This window comes from Hylaeus anthracinus, unplaced genomic scaffold (assembly GCF_026225885.1).
Source record: "Hylaeus anthracinus isolate JK02 unplaced genomic scaffold, UHH_iyHylAnth1.0_haploid 11997, whole genome shotgun sequence".
Classification (NCBI taxonomy): domain Eukaryota; kingdom Metazoa; phylum Arthropoda; class Insecta; order Hymenoptera; family Colletidae; genus Hylaeus; species Hylaeus anthracinus.
This window is the reverse complement of record NW_026534344.1, coordinates 9,171,407-9,190,835: the sequence shown is the minus strand read 5'-3', so window position 1 is coordinate 9,190,835 and position 19,429 is coordinate 9,171,407. Positions and strand designations below refer to the sequence as shown.

The window sequence follows — 19,429 nt, the reverse complement described above, 5'->3', positions numbered from 1 at the left end:
TATCGTTGAAATTTCTTCTTAAGATTGACTCCAATTTGTATTTATTTTGAGACAATAATATGATACATTTTTCTCAATCATAAAATAATCTCTCAGATAATCTCTCATGTCTTAAAACTTGATATTTAACTTTTATCTACATCAAATTATTCAAAATTAACATTTTTTTTATATCACTCAGAAAATCCACGTGGGTTTTCTCATATGACCAAGGACATATGCAATAATAGAGGCATTGTTTGATTGCGTTCGATACGGGTTTACACGAGTTGTAAACGCTTATGCTTACCGAGTACTTGATTTGTATCAAATGCTCGATGTAAATGATGATGTTTCAAGTTGATACGACACGTCTGGAGGCGTATTCGATCATAATAATACGTTTCGTAGACGTCTTTACTGCGCCGCAAACACTGATGTATTATAACACTTTCGAACATGTAATTCAGATACCATTTTTTATCCGGTCTTAATAACAAACAATAAGTTCATTGCTATTTTATTGGATACTCTTCCTGCTTTATGACTTTTGTACGTCTTTTTGTAATTCGTTTTTAATATTCTCTCAATCTACATGTATTTTGTACTGCAAGCGCGCCAAAATAGAGCATAAACGAGAAGTTATAATGCAAACCATGAAAACACGATAAAATTTGTAAAAACTCTACAGTATAATTAATTATAATATTTTACTGTTTTTCTTACAGGATTGGAACTGTTGTTTTTACGAAAATGAGCATGTTCGGAATTTGTATAGAACAATCTTTCGAACAAAATGAACATACATAGTATAATATGTCACACTTTTATCCAAACTACTTCTATTTTATTCGATGATTAAATTACATATAGTTTTATTTTATTTCATTCTAAAACTAAAGTATTTATGACGTATCTTGAAAACAAAAATGATAATAAACATTTTACATTAGTAAACTTTAATTTTTTTAATATAAAAACTGAAATTCGTAATGTAATTACCAACTATAAATTATCTTGTAAAATCGGCAGCATCCGTTAGAAACAATTGAAAAACCTGTCACAGTGTTATACTTATTCCGTGCTACATTTCTAACTTTACATTTTCAATGTTTTAATATTAAAGTCACAATTATTCACTCTATTCCATTTATATAAGTATTGAAGTTATATTTACTTCATTGCTCACTTCATTGGACATTTAAATTTAAGCGGGAAAACGTTGTAGAGTTCGCGCTCTTACAGTCCTACCTTGATATTGTATAAGCGTTGCGAGCACGAGGTATGACGTCACAGTGACGTCAAAACTGTTCCTGTAAACGTCTGAAGCGCCTTAGTGAACCGCGAAAACATAATCGTTAGGGCGGCAGATCCAAACATGAACATTATTATACTATCTCTTCTTTACATCTTGCGAACCAGATTTGATACATTATGTTTCTATGTTTCCCTGTCTTAAAAGAATTTAAACCTACGATTTATACAAACAGAAATTTATATGCTTCCCGTTTGTTGGGATATACAACGATGATTGTAAACAATAATCAAACTTAATATTCTTTGATATTTTATTTCAAATAACATGTCACGTAAATTCACGATTACGTCGATTTCTAAATACAATCATATAATTTAATTTTATGGGTTATTAGTATAATAATCGTATATCTGTTGAACAAAAAACGATTGTGCGGTGATATTATGATTTGCCGTATACGAATAGAAACATTACCGCAGAATTGAAACGCGAAAACTTAACACGGAAGAACACTTTGACAAGCCAAAATATTTATAAATAAATACTCACAAAAGTAACAGCGAGTTTTCCATAAGAGTACTGTGTTATTATTTATGAAAAGCAGCTATATTTCTGAAGAAATTTTGATAGAAAAGATTCGTCACGCATAGAAGTTTTTCGAACCGTTGCGCCATCTTAAACGCTAATTTAAAAATGGCCGCTGTGGCTATGGCATAAGCAGGCATAAGTCAGTGGTGTATTGTGCGCGTTAACAGTGGCTGTTTTGTTGTATCTCAGTGTTCCCGTGGTGTTCGGTTATTTTAAAGTGTAATTACCTATCACGTTTATAATAATCATTGTTTCGCGTGTTCTAAAAAAACTTTAAAGCTGATTAAAATGGGCCGCTCCAGATCAAGGACTAAATCTCCAAGTAGGAGGCGTCACAAAAGCAAACACTCGAGAAAACGTTCCAAATCGCGAGAGAAGCATTCTAACAATAAATACTCCGAGAAGCCAAAAGAGCGCAGTTCTAAGTCAAGGTAATTTATTTCACTTTGCTATCGATTGTGTGCATGTCGCAATTATTTGACTTTATTCGGTTCTCCGCCATTTTGGCTGTACACAGTCTGCGGGAGAGCTTCGTGCGCTTTAATATATGTATTAGAATCTACGTATTTAATCGTTGTATATACTGTAGTGCGTTGTAAGTGAATAGTATTCTATTATTAAATGTTGCATATGCTTTACCAGGTTTGTGCAATTTACCATGTTAGTTGTTTCATCCATGTTATGCTCCAAGATGCAGTTTTAGTATATTTGTTTGTTTGTTCAGGAAACGGTCCCATTCTGCATCTTCTAGTTCAGGCTCGGATGTTTCAGACGATGTGCACATTGTCAGTCACAAGAAACGTTCGTATAGAGACAGGGATCGCAAAATGGATGAGGTAGAAAGATTAGCTGAAATGGAACGGCAAAGGTAATTGATACAAATTAATTTCCTTCTTCCATGCTTTATATATCACTTTATCAAATTTGCTATGTTTTGAGTAAAGCTTTTTATATTCTACTTTATGTAAGTTAATTGAAAAATTTAATTAAAGCGAATGATTCATTAGATTATTTTTTTTTTGACCCTGTTACTAGGCTTAAGGCATGTATATTTAGCAGCTGCATTGTGTGTGTTGTATTACATTCTTTGATACATATCATACTTTCCATATTAAAATCTAAATCACATTTGTAAATCTTTACATACATTTTATTTCTTTTAAACAATATACGATAAAATTTATTTTATGTACTTCATTTGTATTGGTATACGTTTTTTTATTTGTAATTATGTTGTCAGGAAAAAGAAAGAATTATCGAACAAAATCTTCACCACGAGCGCAGTTGGGTAAGATTGAAAAACTATTTCATGGTGGTGGTTTAATAGTATTGTACTTGCGCATATGTAAACACACATGATTTGCATAAATAACGTTTTGTAATTTTATAAAAGAAACATGTGTAACATTGGTTGAAACATTGGTTCTGAATTGAAAAGTACAGTCCAGTAAATTGAATTAGTATACATCATAACGACGTAATATAGATTATTGTAATAAATTTTACAACAAAGGCATGCTATGTAACTTGTTTGAAAACTATTCGCTACAACTGTAGCGTTAGAACGAAAAAATGTTTCTGTGTTTGCAGACGACAACGTGAAGTGGAGCAAAAGATGGTCGAAGAGGAGGCTGCCAAGCGTATTGAGGAGCTAGTGCAGAAGAGGGTGGAAGAAGAGCTAGAAAAGCGTAAGGAGGAAATAGAAGCTGAAGTACAAAGGAGGGTAGAAGAAGCGAAAAGGGCTATGGAGCGTCAAATGATGGAGGAAATGGAATGGAGACAAGCAAAACTTCGTGAGGAGGAAAAACGAAGAGAGGTAAGACCAATCCAGAGAAACATAGGCCAGTGTTAGCCCAAGCGCTGTTACGATCAACAGGAAATAAGTCTGGTGCTCTATTCTCGCATTATTTTTATACTTAATCGAGCAATCTATTTTGGTAGAAACAGAGTTATAATATGAATCATACGTATAACTAAAAGAAATTTTATAATAAATTTTGTAGCCTAACTGGTAAGGTGCACATTAAATTAAATCTTTTTTAAAACTATAATGTGTAGGATATTGTATGTTTGTGTGTACCAACGTAAAGGGTAATGAAATTTATATTGGATATTGCAAAAGATTGTATAAATGTTACTAGTTGGACATACAAATTAACACGCGTTAACATAGTGTTATGTTAATTCTCTATTTCGCGATCACAGCGTTTGGGCTTGAAGCATTGTGGTTGATACCTATGAGAAAGATATTATCGAAAAGCCACACTGCTTCGACTTCCCAGCATCCACTGCGGTCGCGTTGTTGGGAAGGTATACTTTCTCTTATGGAAAAAATTTTGCTATCATAGGCGCATGTATCGGTTATTTATGAACAGAATATTGTATTTGTACCATGTATATATTTATATATTTGTACAACATTAATACCTTTCATCACACAATATCTTGATTGCCAGTTGTACTCGACATTGAAAAAATTGCGTTTAAACGTGTTCTTCACGTTTTTCCTCGTAATTTTTGCAATCGTTGTACCTGTCAATTCAGCAGACCTAATTACTTATCAATCTAGTTTATATCCGCGTATGTGAATGTCCACATAATCGCATCGTACAGTCTTTAAGGAGTAGAGAAGCAAGCATCTAAATAATTAAAGTTAGCGATCCCAAACTTTGTAACTTACTAAGAAGAAAAAAAAAACACTATCGTAAGTTTGAAATAAAGTTACTTTTTTCTATGAAACCATAGGAAAGTGATATTTTTCCCTGAATAGCTTTTGCTGTCAGTCGAACAAGGTAGATTTAAAAAATTATCCTATTAAGGAGATATTTGCGTAATTTGTCCACTTTTTAATTTTATTCAGGCCGTACAATAATAACGAAATTCCGCTACCCGTAGAAATAATTCAGATTCCATCGTTTTTAATAGTTGCGATTTTTTACATACATGAAAATTCTGTTTTTCTTACTTTTCTATTTATCTTTTTAACAACTTAATAAAGTACTGTGGGAGAACATAATTAGGCAAGTAATACCTAATCAATTTTTGCCACGAGATTTGAAGAATACTGTACTTAGTCTGTTGTTGTTGTTTTTCGTTCGTTTTTTTATGTTTTTGACGATACGCAAAATATTCTGGAAGTAAACAGTAGATTGAAACGAATTTAGTTTGTTCTTAAACTTGAAATTCCGAACTTTAACAACTTTAACTGATTTAGTACAATAATGTTCCATGAATTACGAGAAGGGGTCCTGTTATTTGATCAAATCGGTATCGTTTCGAATTCAGTATTTAGCGAGCAATGTATATCCGTATTCTTTATTTTTTTAATTATCTATCTATCTATCTATCTATCTATCTATCTATATATATACATATTTCGTTTTCCTTCAAATACGACTAGGAGTTTTCTTCTGCCATGTCTTTTGTGTATGCGCACAATTATTTATTCTCACCCTCGGGAAATCAGCACGTTCCGTTCCGGTCAAATGGACAGCGACCCTGATTACAAGTTACCATATATACTTTTATCCTTATTGCTTTGCACATTGAGTTTGCACTGAATATGTGAACAAGTTTGGGAGAGACATTTAATTAGAAAAGGGAGAACGTAGACCTTAAAGGGCAGAATTAGAATCCCATAGCAACAAAGCACGACCTAGCAAATATATAGGTCACCTTCCTTACTGACTACCAACAGAAGATGCCGGTTTTTTACTCACTGCTGAGTGATTGTCGATGAAGAAGGCATCCCCTACGTGCTGGCGTGAGCTTCATTCAGGTATTATCCAATTTATATATTCATAATTCATTTTATACCAATATTATTATTATCATTCTTTGTTTAAACGCTATGTATCGGCAAGACCATACTAGGGATTATTTTAGATTTGCTAAATATTAGTGCCTGGGACACAGCGCATTTCGTCGACAGGTCGGGGCGGATGGCAACACTCGTTCGTAAATATTTTCTTATTCTTTTTTTTTTTTTAAATACGTTTAACCTGTGACTTTTGGTCTCAGATGCACAACAATCATTATGTCGAAGATACTCTAACGATTGTTAATTTTCCGTGAAGGGAGTACGATTTCTTTTTTCTTTTAAATATATATATATATATCTTATTTTTTTTTTTTTTTTTTTTTTAAATTTTTTTCGTAAAGTATTCACACCTGAAAATTTAGAACATCATCCTGCACTTTAAATAAAAGTTGTCGTGTCGCGTTACAAGAAAGGAAAATTTATTATCGTAAATTAATTCTGTACGTCCGTTTGCATGCACAGTGGATTGATTCAGAATCATAATTCACGTTTTTTCACTTTCAAGTGGCATCCTAAGTCGTCGTATTTCCATCTGGGGGAATCTGACTATAAACAGCATTCGCTGGGAACTAAGAGGAACTCGTTTGATCGAAACGAAGGAGCTGGGTTCACATGCGTCCTCTGTTACATTCACTCGACAAGCCATCCTTATTCTTTGAAACCCGAAAACTCAAAATTTTCACACGTTATCCCGACTACATTTTTTTTCCAATACAAAAGAAAAGGTTCTTAGGATGTATAACACTAGGCTGTTGACATAGCGGCACTATGATTTTGGATATGAATGGTGTAACAACAGCTGGTGAGCGACACCGTCATTGCTTCATGTAAATAGATCCCATTGTCGTTGTAGGAGGAAGAGCGGAAGAAGCGCGAGGAACTAGAGAGGATCGTGGAGGAGAACAACAGAAAAATAGAAGAAGCCCAGAAGAAATTGGTAGGTCATCGTCGTCGAAACGAAGTATGTTCGACGGACAGTGTCTGTGACTTAAGGCGATGTATTCGATCTGTTCTGTCGACAGGCTGAGGAAAGATTGGCCATGGTCGAACAACAACGTTTGATGGAAGAAGAGAGGCAAAGAATGAGGAAAGAACATGAAAAACGCGTGAAAGAGGAGCAAAAGAAAATTCTCGGGAAGAACAACTCGAGGCCTAAATTGTCCTTTACGCTAAAACCAGTTACGTGAGTTTGTCTCATTTCGTGCAGTTTTACATGTGATATTTCTATATCTTGTCGATTTTTTGGAATCGTTTGTATTCCGTAAGAACAATCGTCGTATGCTGCGCCGTACGTAGGTACAGAAACAATGCAGCAACAAGATCCAAAGCTCGCCTGAATGTATTTGCGATGGTGGTCGAAATCCGGTAATGACGATTCGTTTTATTCGATTATGATGATCGTGTGTACGTCCGAATTGAATAATCGTTTCTATGCTTGCCAGACTTCGGGCTCCGATACAGGTGGGATCTTAACTTTTTAGAGACTACACCGACATCGACGCAGACAAGCATTTTCTTACGCGGAAATGTAATAGAATCGTGTACTCTTATATCTATCGTACTACATGTTGTAAATTTTTTTTACGTGCTACGTTATTAATAATCTCTGCCAATTCGCTTGATCTGCTCGATGAAAGTGTAGTCCAGCCTAGTTGGTGTGTTCTACAAATTGCAAATGCAGTTTATATGATGCCGTTTCACTGTAATTATTCAGAAAACAATAATTTCATTTCAGTTAGCCATATTAACGAAACATGACTGTCGTATTAAATTCACGGTTCAAATTTTACGGCGGTCGATAATTCTGATACGGTCGTATCGTTAACGCGATCGAATAGATTTTGTAATTAAAGCCACGAAAGCATACATGAATTTTCTACGTGAATTGACGATCATGTGCATCTGCAACACGTAACCGTACGAACCTGTTTCGTGCAAGCAATAATAAAAGGAGAACTAGTGTCTTTTTAGTACGTTGTGCTATACTTGTTCCGGATCGCGTACATCGCTAGGTTTCAATGCGGAATTCGTTCTGCCAAAAGAAAACTGAATGAGAATGTTCTTTTTTAATCAAAATTAAAATAAGAAGTAACGCCGACAAAAAAAAAGACAAACGACATGTTGAATGGATCATTTTGTACGTGTAGAGACGTATTAATGCAACCATGACCAAGTGTCTTGTACGCAATCGTGCATAGATGTGTATTAATACCATAAAAACAAACCATCTGTTCATATAGGATTGTATACCCACGCAACATTGTTACTTGTAAAATAAACACGTTTTTATTAAACCTTCGACTGTTTTATTCCTCCATATTTCTCCTTTTTACACATGAACGAATTTCTTCTTATCATTTACGGTTTTCGTAATGAATTCTGCGACGAAAGCAAAGATTTCCCTCGAATTCCGAGACTCGCCGCCTGTCCTAAAATATTGCCGTAAAATGGGGGACGTTGCTTGAAAATGCATTCGAATTTACCATGAGGGGCCTTCTTGTTTTTGCGTCGATCTATAATCACTTTTAATGCCCGGAAACATTCAGTACCGATAAGTTGATTAAAATGAATGTGATGTAACATGTTTATGAATATCGTGAGCAACAACGAAGTACCATTTCGATACTTACTCTACGATAAGTATACTTTAAATGATGAGTACATAGATAATACTATTTCAAATAGAAGAAGTGATAATATTGAAGTAAATTACCAAAACATTACCAAGTTTAAAATAAAGATCACAATCAACTTTACTTAAATAATACGTCAACTTTGTATTTTAATTCACGTTAACAGTATTCATCTACTTATTATATACTAGGTGTATCTTGTGAAAAGAAGTTGTGATCGAAACGTTGATTATGAAGCGTAGAAATTAATTATGTCCCTTTTTAAAATACATTCATCATTTATTTATAAAGAATAAGTACACATCGACTTTGTTTACTTACGCCTTTCAAAAGAGCACATATAGTAAAAACAAAATGTCGTAGCAATCCATGTCCATTTCGTTACTATAAGTTTGTACTTTAATGTAATAAAATGGCGACTAAACGTTTCACATTTAAACTACAGTCATAAATAATCGAATGTAACGGCACACAATTGATTTTATACCTAATAATTTGTTAGAAGAATGACAATAGACAAAATTATATGACTTCTACTTCGTGGATACGTAGATACGTGGAAAGTGACGAATAAATATTTTTACTTAAACTACGGTTATAAGTGATTGAATGCAAAGTCCACAGAATTAATTTCCATGCCTCATAAATAATCAAAATAGTACTTAGTTGTTATTAGCGAAATCCCCAAAAATATCTACTAGATGACAATAGCAAGATACAATTTAAATAAATCGTTTGGTGAAATCGAACTCGGCATAATTTATAAGTTACAAAAATTGATTCGTTACCTTTCATCGTATCCTCTATAACCTCAGGGTAAAGCTTGCCTGTAACGGTGCTGCTAGGAGGATTCAATCGAGGATTCGTATTGATCTCGATTAGCCAGACCGAGAGGTCGTCCATTATCAAGAAATCAGCGCCGTATAATTGGAAGCTATTTTTTCGATTCACCATGTTTTCTTGAGACGCTAGAAGTGCCCCTATTAAATTTTGCTTTATACCCGGCTTGATGAGTTTATCCCAAGCTGAATCTCGATCGGTTGCTCTGTAGAAGTCCGCGATAAAATAACAACGTTCTACTTTTATCTCGATTGCGGGATTACATGCATACTTCAAATATTCTTTGAACTTCTGAAGATTCCAGTGAAGTTCGCTGGGTATTTGTAAGTTCGGTCGTAATGTTTTCCTGTACTTCAGCTGCACGGTTGTGTTGCACAAATGAATAGATTCGTGGAAGTTCTCCAGTGTGAAATCTTTCGACGCGAAACGCAGCAGAATGTCTCTTCGCAGTCGATTAAAACGAAGATATGGTGAATATTCAACTAAATCGTAGAGTGACTTCCGGGGTCATTTGAAACTTCCCTGAATCTCATCAAGATTCAGTCACATGCATTTGTAATTATTGTAAAATGAAAATAATAGTGAAATTGATGTATGGTATTCTTTTTAGTGTTAATTAGCATTTTGTATTTATTTATATTTGGGTACCTTGCTTTTTATGGTAAATGGAAGAGAAAAAATATGTTTACTTTAGTTATGAATTATTTTGTTCGATCAATGTTACGTAAAAAAACAAATGAAACCTTTCGACAAATTTATTTATGACCAACTAAAATTCATTTGAAATTTGGAAGGAGTACTGCATTAGATTATTGATAAAATTAAGGAAAAATATCTAATTAAAATAAGACGTAAATAATTTATAAATGCATGGGATCAGTTCTGATCCCGGAAATCCTCTTAGGTTCGAAGAAACCTCTCTTAAGCTGGCAGGACCATATCAGCAGAATCATATCGGACTTAGTGGAATATTTAGTACTTATTTTGTACTAATTTGTACCACCAAAAGAAATTTCGTACCTATTACAATTTTCGAAAAAATCGTGGTGCTGCTAGCTTAATATTACGCTAGAAGCTGAAAATGTTAATAATTAATACAAATGAAAAAATCAAAGCAGGTACAGTTAGTATTGAATTTGTACTAATTTGTACCACCAAAAGAAATTTTGTACCTCGTACCGTTTTCGAAAAAATAGTGACGCTGCTAGCTTACCGTTAAGCTAGCAACTGAAAATGTTAAAAATTAATAAAATTAAGCACGATATGCTTCTGCTGATTTGATCCTGCCAGTTTAAGAGAGGTGTCGAAGAAGAGGGAAGACAAAATATCGATACTTGTACATCCAGACAACAAGAGGTTGCGTACTGGTGATCAAAAACCATTGTCGAACGTCGACTTTCGTTTTATGTACGAGCAATGGTCGTTCTGAAAATAATAAACAGCTCGATACAAAATTATTTCCTACGGGATTAACATTGTGTGGATCGAAAAGGTCACCTATGTATTTCTGCACGACATATTGCATGCATTCCTTCGTGCTCTGATTTATCTTGCCGATGATATCGTTTAACGAGTTCTTGAGGACAATACCTCTTCCCAAACTTTTATCGCCTGGCTTCAGGATCCAGACATTCCTCATCCCGTCGATGCGACTCTGAGGTCGGCACTGTATCATATCCGTAAGCATATTCGCCGTATACGGAACGAGTTCCTACCATAAAGTATCCGTTATAATAGTCGTTTCGATAATTAGCCACGTTCATCTCGTACCTGGATGTCTATTCCATCGGTTTTCTGCAATACCTCGCGTTTGTGCAAGAATTGTTCGTACCATGTTAGAAAATGATTCCATTCGGAAGTCGACACGGCTACGCGATCTCGCCTGTCGATGTCTTCGTGCGAGCAGACACTGCAACGTTTTCTTTAGTCTTTAATTCTATCGAGGAAAGTCGAATTTCCTAATTTATCGTTTAATTTTGCTAGAACCTTATATAATCCGTGCATCGTTCGAGAGCAAATAAAATAGCGCATATGGGCACAGTGCCATTCGGAGACCACGTGGCGTTCGGTCCGGCTACACTCGCCAAATACAAGAACCATTTGAGGATTCCCATGCAGGCTGTTATGTAAAAATCCTGTACGAATTCCTCGACCTGTGCTGGCTGCACGAACACAAAGAGAATTTTCAATACCGCCACGCGTGCTTGTTGACATTTACTAAAGGTGTACGCCATTTCTTTTTTCTTTTGAGTAATTTCGAGGCAATAGCAATTTTTATAGAGTATATGACACATAAAGTAGCTTATTTCTACAGTTGGAAAAAGCTTAGTAGGTGTACCAAATTTTATCGAAGCATGATTGGATGGTTTTCAATAAACATTCTTGCGAACAAATAGACGAATAAAAATTCTGGAAATATACTTTTTGGCTTGGTATCGTTAAACAAATTCGAAGTATGGAAAATTCGAGGAAAAATCATATTACTTATAGATACAATGTTTTCGATCGTGTGGACGTCTTTTGAAGTTTATTTTATAAACTGATAAAGGTAACATTTATATACGTAGACAATGCGTAGTTAGTAAATGTATGTTGTAAATAGTAACAATCACGTGTAAATAGTACACACAAGCGTATGGACTAGAAAAGTTTGCAAATAATATAAAAAGGCGTTCCTACAGTGATTTGTTATTTCCACATTTAATTTTACGAAGTTTCCAATCACCTTTGCAATTTTTATAAATACACAGTTTTCATAACTAATAATTTGATATTACTCCTACGTATTATCTATGCAAATGTTATCAATTTGTAGAATAAAGTTACCGAAGGGAACCGACAATGTGTTACATCAAAAATGTTTAATGGGTTTAAATATAAATGGTGTTCATTTTCGAATGATTTATGTATTGGGTGGTCCAGAAAGTTCGTGCCAATTTTGAGAAAAACTAAGAGGCACATTTAAATTTTGATATACATTATATCATTGTATATTTATTGAATTACATAGGTCGGTACCTTGTATCACAACATTTTCACCTTTTAAGAGATGCATACATGTTATTTGTTTTTAATCATTCAATTATATTCAGACCTGTACCACTTACTAAAAATCGGCGTAGACTTTCCAGACAATCCAATAATACTCATTTCATTTTTCATTAATGTCGTAACGTGTAAAAGTTTGCTCATGAACCTGATAAACATTGTAACACCGAGGAAATTGTATGTTTGACACGCCAGCTTCGTAAAACCAGGAAACATTCTCCAAATTATTGCACATGTCAACCTGAAATTGTCTAGATATTAATTTTGAGTCGCAACACTATAATCAAAAATCGACTGACAATATTGACCTTCGACGTAAAGTAGCACCCAGAAAATTTATTAACTATTGTCTTTTCATCTGTTTTTACGGCTGCTCTTTTAGTGGTATACCATACGAAGTCCGCGGGGCAACGTAGTAGTTTCTCGATCGTTTCCAGACCAGCTGAAAACAAAGATACTTTTGTTTCTTAGCGCGTTGATTGCCAGATTAATACTTATTAAAATTTCTACAAGGTCAAAACTTTGTTTAGAGATTATTAGAAGTTACATAATTTTGTTAACCACCTTCGGACATTTCCGGGGACATCGAAAGCATCCTCCTGATGGATCTCTTTTCGATCCACCCTCTTCTACCCAGAGGCTTCCTTAGTACCGGGAACGTGCCGTAGATCACAAAAATTTTATGCTCGTTCACCGCCTTGGTCAGCATTTTCAAGATAAAAGTGATCTTCGCTTGTTCGCTGGTCAGAAGTTTCAAATATTCCCTCAGGAGGATCTTGCCGTGACCGAATTCGTTTTCCTTTTCCTCGTCCTTCAGAAGATCGTTTAGATCGTCGCGATTGCAGAGAATCTCGGCATTCGCGGTTTTCACAGTCTCGGAGTCCATAATCGCTTGGGAGTTCATATTCGAATCGGCGAGTCTCAAAATTAACAGCGACTCTTCATCGGCGACTTTCGGATCGTTCGGATAAATCTTAGACGAATCGTTGTGAAATAAGTTATTTAGTCAGTTTATCAGGGAAACGTGTTTACCATAGCTTACTATGGTACAATATAAAATAGAAGAGAATGTATGTATATGTACAATATATGGATTAGTGAATACAAAGACAAAGACAAAAGACAAAATAAGACAGTATATTTGGAGAAGGCTAAAGCAAAGGTGAAAAATTCAAGTTGATAGCGATACTTATTACTAATATACATAGTTCAAGTAATTATTTGCAGATACATAGGAAACTGCGTAATTTCTCCAAATCATCTACAATACCTTATGTATGAAAAACATTTAGTTACACTCTAAAAAAAACAGTAACTTTATTGAAATATTGAAGAAAATACTTCTAAATGGAATTCAAATTTAGTGATTGGAATGATTGGAAAACTTTCTATTACCATTAATCAAAGTTTCTTATCACATAAATTCATGATTCATAGTACTACTAAATATTCGGCAATTGGATACTCCTACAAACATAAAATAAACTCATGTTTCTAGTCAAATATCTTTTATACAATATGTTACATGTGTATCCATTCTTTTCAGCAAAAGTTTTATAATTTTATCAGAAATACAATTTGTAGATGACAGTAATGCAAAATGTTCTTTGTGAAAAGCATAAATGATATTATAAATAAATAACGGCAAACGGTTATTTAAAAAATAGCTGTTAATATCCGTAAACAACTATTTACGATACCTACATCCTTTCAATGTAAAAAGAAACATTAATATAAGCGAAGATTGTTATTAATACGCATTACTATTTATGTAAATTAACATGCAATTGATCTAATAAAGTAAGAAATAGTATAAAATAATATTCAAATATAAAATTTTTATATATTACCATTATTATTGTTTCGACTTGTTACTTTAAAATCGTATTTTTTTATTAAAAGACCCTGTAAACTTATTAAAAATATATTGTCGAATAAAATATATAATACCGCAGTACCGTCAAATGGTGTGAATAGAAATCAAACTTTAAAATGATACGTCATGTTTCTTAATTAGTATTACTTGCAGTTATAAGGATATCTATAATTCATTTTGTATCTTTCCAATTTGAATATAGTTACATTAGTCGGTGTGTTTCATGAATATATCTTTCAATGAAAATTTACTAACACTTATACTCATCCTCACTATCTAATAAAATGTTTCTAGTCTCCCAACAAAGCTTAATTATACATTCAACGTATACATATTTAAAGTATTGTTTTATATTCGTGCTATTTTACTGTACCACTAACAACAGAAATAATAGGGATGAAAAAATTACTGAGTTCACCTCGTATGTTTTCATATAATTTTTGATAAATTGATATTGCCTCGCCTATGTACAGACATTAAGAAATACCTTGGTCGTACCTGCCAACCTTGACAATGTTTTTTAATAGCGCAGTCCTTCGTGGTCAACGTGACTTGCCATTTTCGCGTGTTAATAATGTTGAAATCATTTTGTCCATCCTCATCGCATTCCTCGTTTTTCAATTCTTCAAAATTACCCTGGACGCATAGACATCCATGATTACGATCCGTAATCGAGTCTTCACGGTCCTTATTTTCCGACAGAATCGCACAGTCTTCCTGGCGCGGCATCGTGCATTTTCATAACCGCCGACAGACTTGTATATTTTAACATTTTTTAGTTTTTAAATTTTTAATTTTAATTCGTTTCGGTGTCTTCTTCTCACTTCTGAATTTGGCAAAATTTTTATCGAAAAACGATACGTCATTAAAATACGTATTTAGACAGTCGATAAATGGATTTCGATATCGTTGCATATGTTCACGATTAACAGTCGTAGAGACGTCTCTATGTTAACAGTGACAGTTAAACTGTTTACACATTAGTGTAGCTTGTTTTTCTTTACGTAAGATACGTTGACAATGTAAAACAGTTTTGGAGCGGAAGCCAGGAAACGGGATTTTTTTTCTCAGGCAAATCTTGCGACGTGAATTGTTGTTGTTTCAGTTTCTTCCACGTGTTCCTGTATGTTCTGTATTTGTTCACCGCCTTCTGCATGGATTTATCCAGATGTTTCTCCAATTTAGGACTCTTAATGGTCGGTCCCCGCATCTCACGCTCTTCCCAATCGTTCGAAATTTTCGTACTTCGACCTAAATCTTCACCGTCCTCTACACGTGCAACGTTGCTCTTTGCAGTTTTGTCCCCCGAATCGATAGGTTGGATGGATTCCAAGTCCGGCAGTGGCTCCTCCATCGTACGAATTACTTCCTTCATGGATGTTAACAATCGTTTGTTCCTAATGATTCTACTCTCGATCGTTTTCCTTCTTTTGGACGTGACTTCCTTGTTCGCCGCAACGTTCGCAAGTTTGTAGGATCTCTTATTCCCGTGCAGGACGTTCCGTGCAGCTACCATACAATTATTTTTAAAAATAAAATTAATTCGACGGGATAATTATACGTTTTTCATTTTATAAGCAAATAGCCACGTACGAAACTCAGTTTTCTTTGAAAATATTGTAAAACTAAAAATTGTATTTTCTATTTTAATGCGGATTGACTCGTCTTGTTTTGAATTTCAAAAAAATTATAAATAATACAAACCTTTTACGTTTTTTTAATTTTTAATATTAGGTACGGTAAATATCTTAAACAACTGCTGTCTGTTATACCTTTGAAATAAATATTATTTGGGATATAAATTTATATTAATAACTAATTTTGTAACAGTCTATAGTGTTTTCTTTTTTTACATTAAATCCTAGCATCGACTCTGTATTCTAAACAATTTATACCTCCTTTTATGCGCAACTTTATATCATTACTTTTGGCCTTATGACTTGTAATACTAGTATTACATTTAACAAATATTTACAGACGCAGTATTAATTGTTATCCTCTGAAGAGGACCATCTATAGTAAGTCATAAAATTGATAGTACACACAGAGAGTAACAGGTGTATGAAAGATAAAAATAATAGTAAAAGATTTTTCTATACTTTTTATTCAAGAAATATAATATTTGGTTTATAAACTTACAAAACTGTTTAAAAAAAAATAACTATATTATTTATAACAATGAAGAAACGAAACGAATTAATTTTATGGATTACTTAGATTACGAAATTATTCTCACACGTAATAAAAGTTAATAATTTTGGTAATGTCAATATTTAAGTAACCTCTTTGTTTTATCATTTTTTAAAATCTCTTTGCCATTGATTTTATTCCCATCTTTAAATAATCTTCAACATTACACCTTTTTGTTACGTTATTTTACCGTGCAATATCGTTTTATTGGTGATCGAATATTTCCATATTCTTTTTATCTAGTAATTCGATAAACTACATTTTTTAAATAAAAATCATAGAAAAGTCTTTTGTAATTTCTGTTGTCCTTCGTATCCCCGGTAATCCCTGCACGTGCTAAAAATGTAATTCATTGCATATCCAAATATCAAAATAGAAGTAAAAAAGATCTGTATTTCCTGAGTCGTTGGTTCGCAAAGTTTTACCTGAAAGAGCACGCATAAGCTTGTCATTATTCGTATAATTTTCCAGGAACGTTTCATTTTGGAAGGTCGTTTGATTGTCGCAGTGATTGGGAACTCGATTTTCATCGAATTCCTCGTGGTTCTCCTTGCTGGCCGAATTGTCTTTCTCCCACGGTTCGTTCCACTTTTTCGATACTCGCGGAAGTTTCACGGACACTGCTTCGTTTTCCTCTTTCATTGATCGTTTCCTCGGATAGGATCTAATCACTATGTCCGAATCGACGCGTACCATTGGATCGAATGTTATCCTTGGCGTGTTTAGATACTTGTGATACTCCGTTTCAAGCTTTGGAGTATCATCGCTGACAACGTCTTCGCTGAAATGTCTCGATTTTTCTAACCATCGCGCAGAGGCCACAGTTTCATCGAGCTCACTGTCCGAATCGGTACCAATGTCGGAAAAGCTGGACGACATTGGATTGCTGCAGGAAAGCTGCCAGGCGGCATTTTTTATCTGTAATGATAATCAATTCAAAAGAATCTAATTTAATGAGGTATTCTATTATAAACTTCCGAGAAATATTATTAACCCTTTACACTCGAGGCCTTTTTTCTGGTATCTATCAGCAACTCAAGATGATTTCTTAGTATTCTATTGTCACGAATGCTAAGCTTAGATTAGCTTAGATTAACTTCGAAAATGAGATCCTTAATTTGAGATTTGAGAATCAGTTCACCTTTGCTTCAATGACAATCATTTTATTGACACTTCGAGCTCCAAAGAAATTAAACCTAAAGAAAACCTAGTGGTGACTGAGAGAGTCACCTCTCGAGTGCAAAGGGTTAAAGTGTCTTCCAATTCTTGCTGCAAAAGTTATCCCAGTTTTCTTTCAAATAAATTTCAAAACTGAGATAAAAAATTACGTTTCAGAGTAGAATACCTCTTTAAAAAGAAGAGTCTGGGTCAAAATCGTAGTTGGATAAACAAATTACGAACAACGAATGGAAAATAAATTAAAGTAAAATAAATTTTGGTGCGTTATCTAGATAAATAGAGAATGGTAACTTTGTCTGTTAATTTGTATATTCGTTCAATACAAAAAAAATTTGCAACATATAGACGGTATTCATATATTGAGGATAGGTTTCTTCTATTAATGGGTAACACCACTCTACAGGCTGTAAAAGAAGCCTAAATTTGATAATTAATTTTGAGGGTATCGCAAAAAGACTAGGAATTCTTTTTACAGGGTTCATGTTGGTCGATTGTTTCAAACTAACAGTATACCGTTTTGTAATAAAACTTACGACTCTCTAATGTAGAGTACATAAAATAATAAGCAAACACAAAATATAACATTTATGCGTGCGAAACTCTAAACAAAGGCTAATTTGTTCAATAAAAACTAGAATCAGATTTTAAATATTGTGCGACCACCAATGGGCAGTATTATACATTTTAATACTGTTCTGTTAATGTTGTACAAACAACGTTTTATTTAAAATCAAATAATAATAATAATAATAGCACCATATAATACCATCTTAATTTACAGTAATTATCACTTAACCCTTACAATATGAAATTAAAATCTACGTTATGCAAATAAAAACTTATCCAAATAGATCGATCGTTCCAAATAACGTTGGTATAAATCCCACATAAATTAATCTTCTTATTAGACATTTATTATATGAATAAAATCTTGTCTGCTTCTCTCGCGGATAACCTATACGTATTTACTTACGTACCGCGAATATACTCTTGGGTTGTCGAAAGAACGTGCACTGAAAGCTATCCTTTTTGGTGGGAATGTTGACAGTGTCCGTGTCACCGATCAGAGAATTCGCGGCGTATGCAGGCTCTCCAGAGTTCGGATAAGAGTCGACGCAAGCCATTCCACGTGATAAGTATGGACAGAAATAACGTGTAATTTTGTATTTTTTCGTAATCTAACATCAAATCCGAAGAAGAGTTTCTGGAGAATGGAGGGTCTCCATTTGCCCGATAGTCACTGGTATGATTTTGCTTTTTCCGTGCAGATTGCCATCGATGATGGTAAATTTAAACGTGCCGAAACATGATCTTAGGTAGGAATCGACTGGACTTTGTTTCGATAGTTTATATACGGTGCTCGTTTCATCATTGTTATTAAATAAGCGGAGATAATATACAGGGTGGTCCACGCAATGTGTGCACCTTTATAACTTCCAAAATATGCGTTGCACGAAAAAAAGTTGTATGCAATAGTTCCATGGTTTAAAAGGGTACAGTATGTAGTGCGTTAATTTTTTTACAGGTGTGAAATAATAATTTGTAACATACTTTCAATCGTCATTGATACGAGCATTAATCGAAATAGTGAATTATTTGGAAATAGTAATGTCGAATTAGTTATGGTTTTACTCTATGTCCAGTCGTGAGAATCAAATCCCACACGTGGCATGTTATTAGAATAAATTACTAGCGTTAGAACATATGTTCTAATCCTTAACAGTTAGTGATTTGCTTCTAAGATAGCCAGAACGTCACGAGGGAATATTACCACTAAATTAATAAAAATCAATTTCTCCAAAATATTTAAATCGTTAACAGAACTGCTTTCTTGAAATCGATATACTATATCCTGATGTAAGTATTAGATCTCATGAATTTCCTAAATTATCTAAAATGTATTAAAGATGTACTATAATATTGGCAAGTAATGAGCAACCAGAGACGAAACAATGGTCGATTGATGATGACATGTCTGATAAATAAAACAGATCCATTATACTACCATTACAATTTGT

At 33.9% G+C, this 19,429-nt stretch overlaps 3 protein-coding genes across 4 annotated transcripts; 1 reads left to right on the top strand and 2 right to left on the bottom strand.

Annotated features, from left to right (window-relative positions):
- Nucleotides 1–1,919: 1,919 nt before the first annotated feature.
- LOC128889487 (UPF0430 protein CG31712-like) lies at nucleotides 1,920–7,939 on the top strand. 2 transcript variants are annotated; one of them, XM_054147161.1, is made up of 6 exons: nucleotides 1,920–2,256; nucleotides 2,550–2,693; nucleotides 3,066–3,113; nucleotides 3,416–3,641; nucleotides 6,499–6,582; nucleotides 6,668–7,939. In XM_054147161.1, the coding sequence occupies exons 1-6, from the start codon at nucleotides 2,114–2,116 to the stop codon at nucleotides 6,830–6,832; spliced, it is 810 nt and encodes a 269-aa protein (XP_054003136.1). In that variant the 5' UTR covers nucleotides 1,920–2,113; the 3' UTR covers nucleotides 6,833–7,939. The 2 variants fall into 2 exon arrangements, with proteins under 2 accessions (XP_054003136.1, XP_054003137.1); XM_054147162.1 differs by lacking the exon at nucleotides 3,066–3,113.
- On the bottom strand, nucleotides 7,937–14,780 carry LOC128889501 (tubulin glycylase 3A-like). Its single transcript, XM_054147181.1, has 11 exons — nucleotides 14,541–14,780; nucleotides 12,731–13,139; nucleotides 12,475–12,608; nucleotides 12,315–12,407; nucleotides 11,105–11,280; nucleotides 10,889–11,027; nucleotides 10,616–10,829; nucleotides 10,453–10,543; nucleotides 9,390–9,560; nucleotides 9,067–9,323; nucleotides 7,937–8,167 (listed from the first exon to the last, which is right to left on the bottom strand). The coding sequence occupies exons 1-11, from the start codon at nucleotides 14,769–14,771 to the stop codon at nucleotides 8,004–8,006; spliced, it is 2,079 nt and encodes a 692-aa protein (XP_054003156.1). The 5' UTR covers nucleotides 14,772–14,780; the 3' UTR covers nucleotides 7,937–8,003.
- Nucleotides 14,781–14,992: 212 nt separating this feature from the next.
- LOC128889481 (uncharacterized) lies at nucleotides 14,993–18,554 on the bottom strand. Its single transcript, XM_054147151.1, has 3 exons — nucleotides 18,389–18,554; nucleotides 16,658–17,150; nucleotides 14,993–15,551 (listed from the first exon to the last, which is right to left on the bottom strand). The coding sequence occupies exons 1-3, from the start codon at nucleotides 18,533–18,535 to the stop codon at nucleotides 15,043–15,045; spliced, it is 1,149 nt and encodes a 382-aa protein (XP_054003126.1). The 5' UTR covers nucleotides 18,536–18,554; the 3' UTR covers nucleotides 14,993–15,042.
- Between the last annotated feature and the right edge of the window lie 875 nt (nucleotides 18,555–19,429).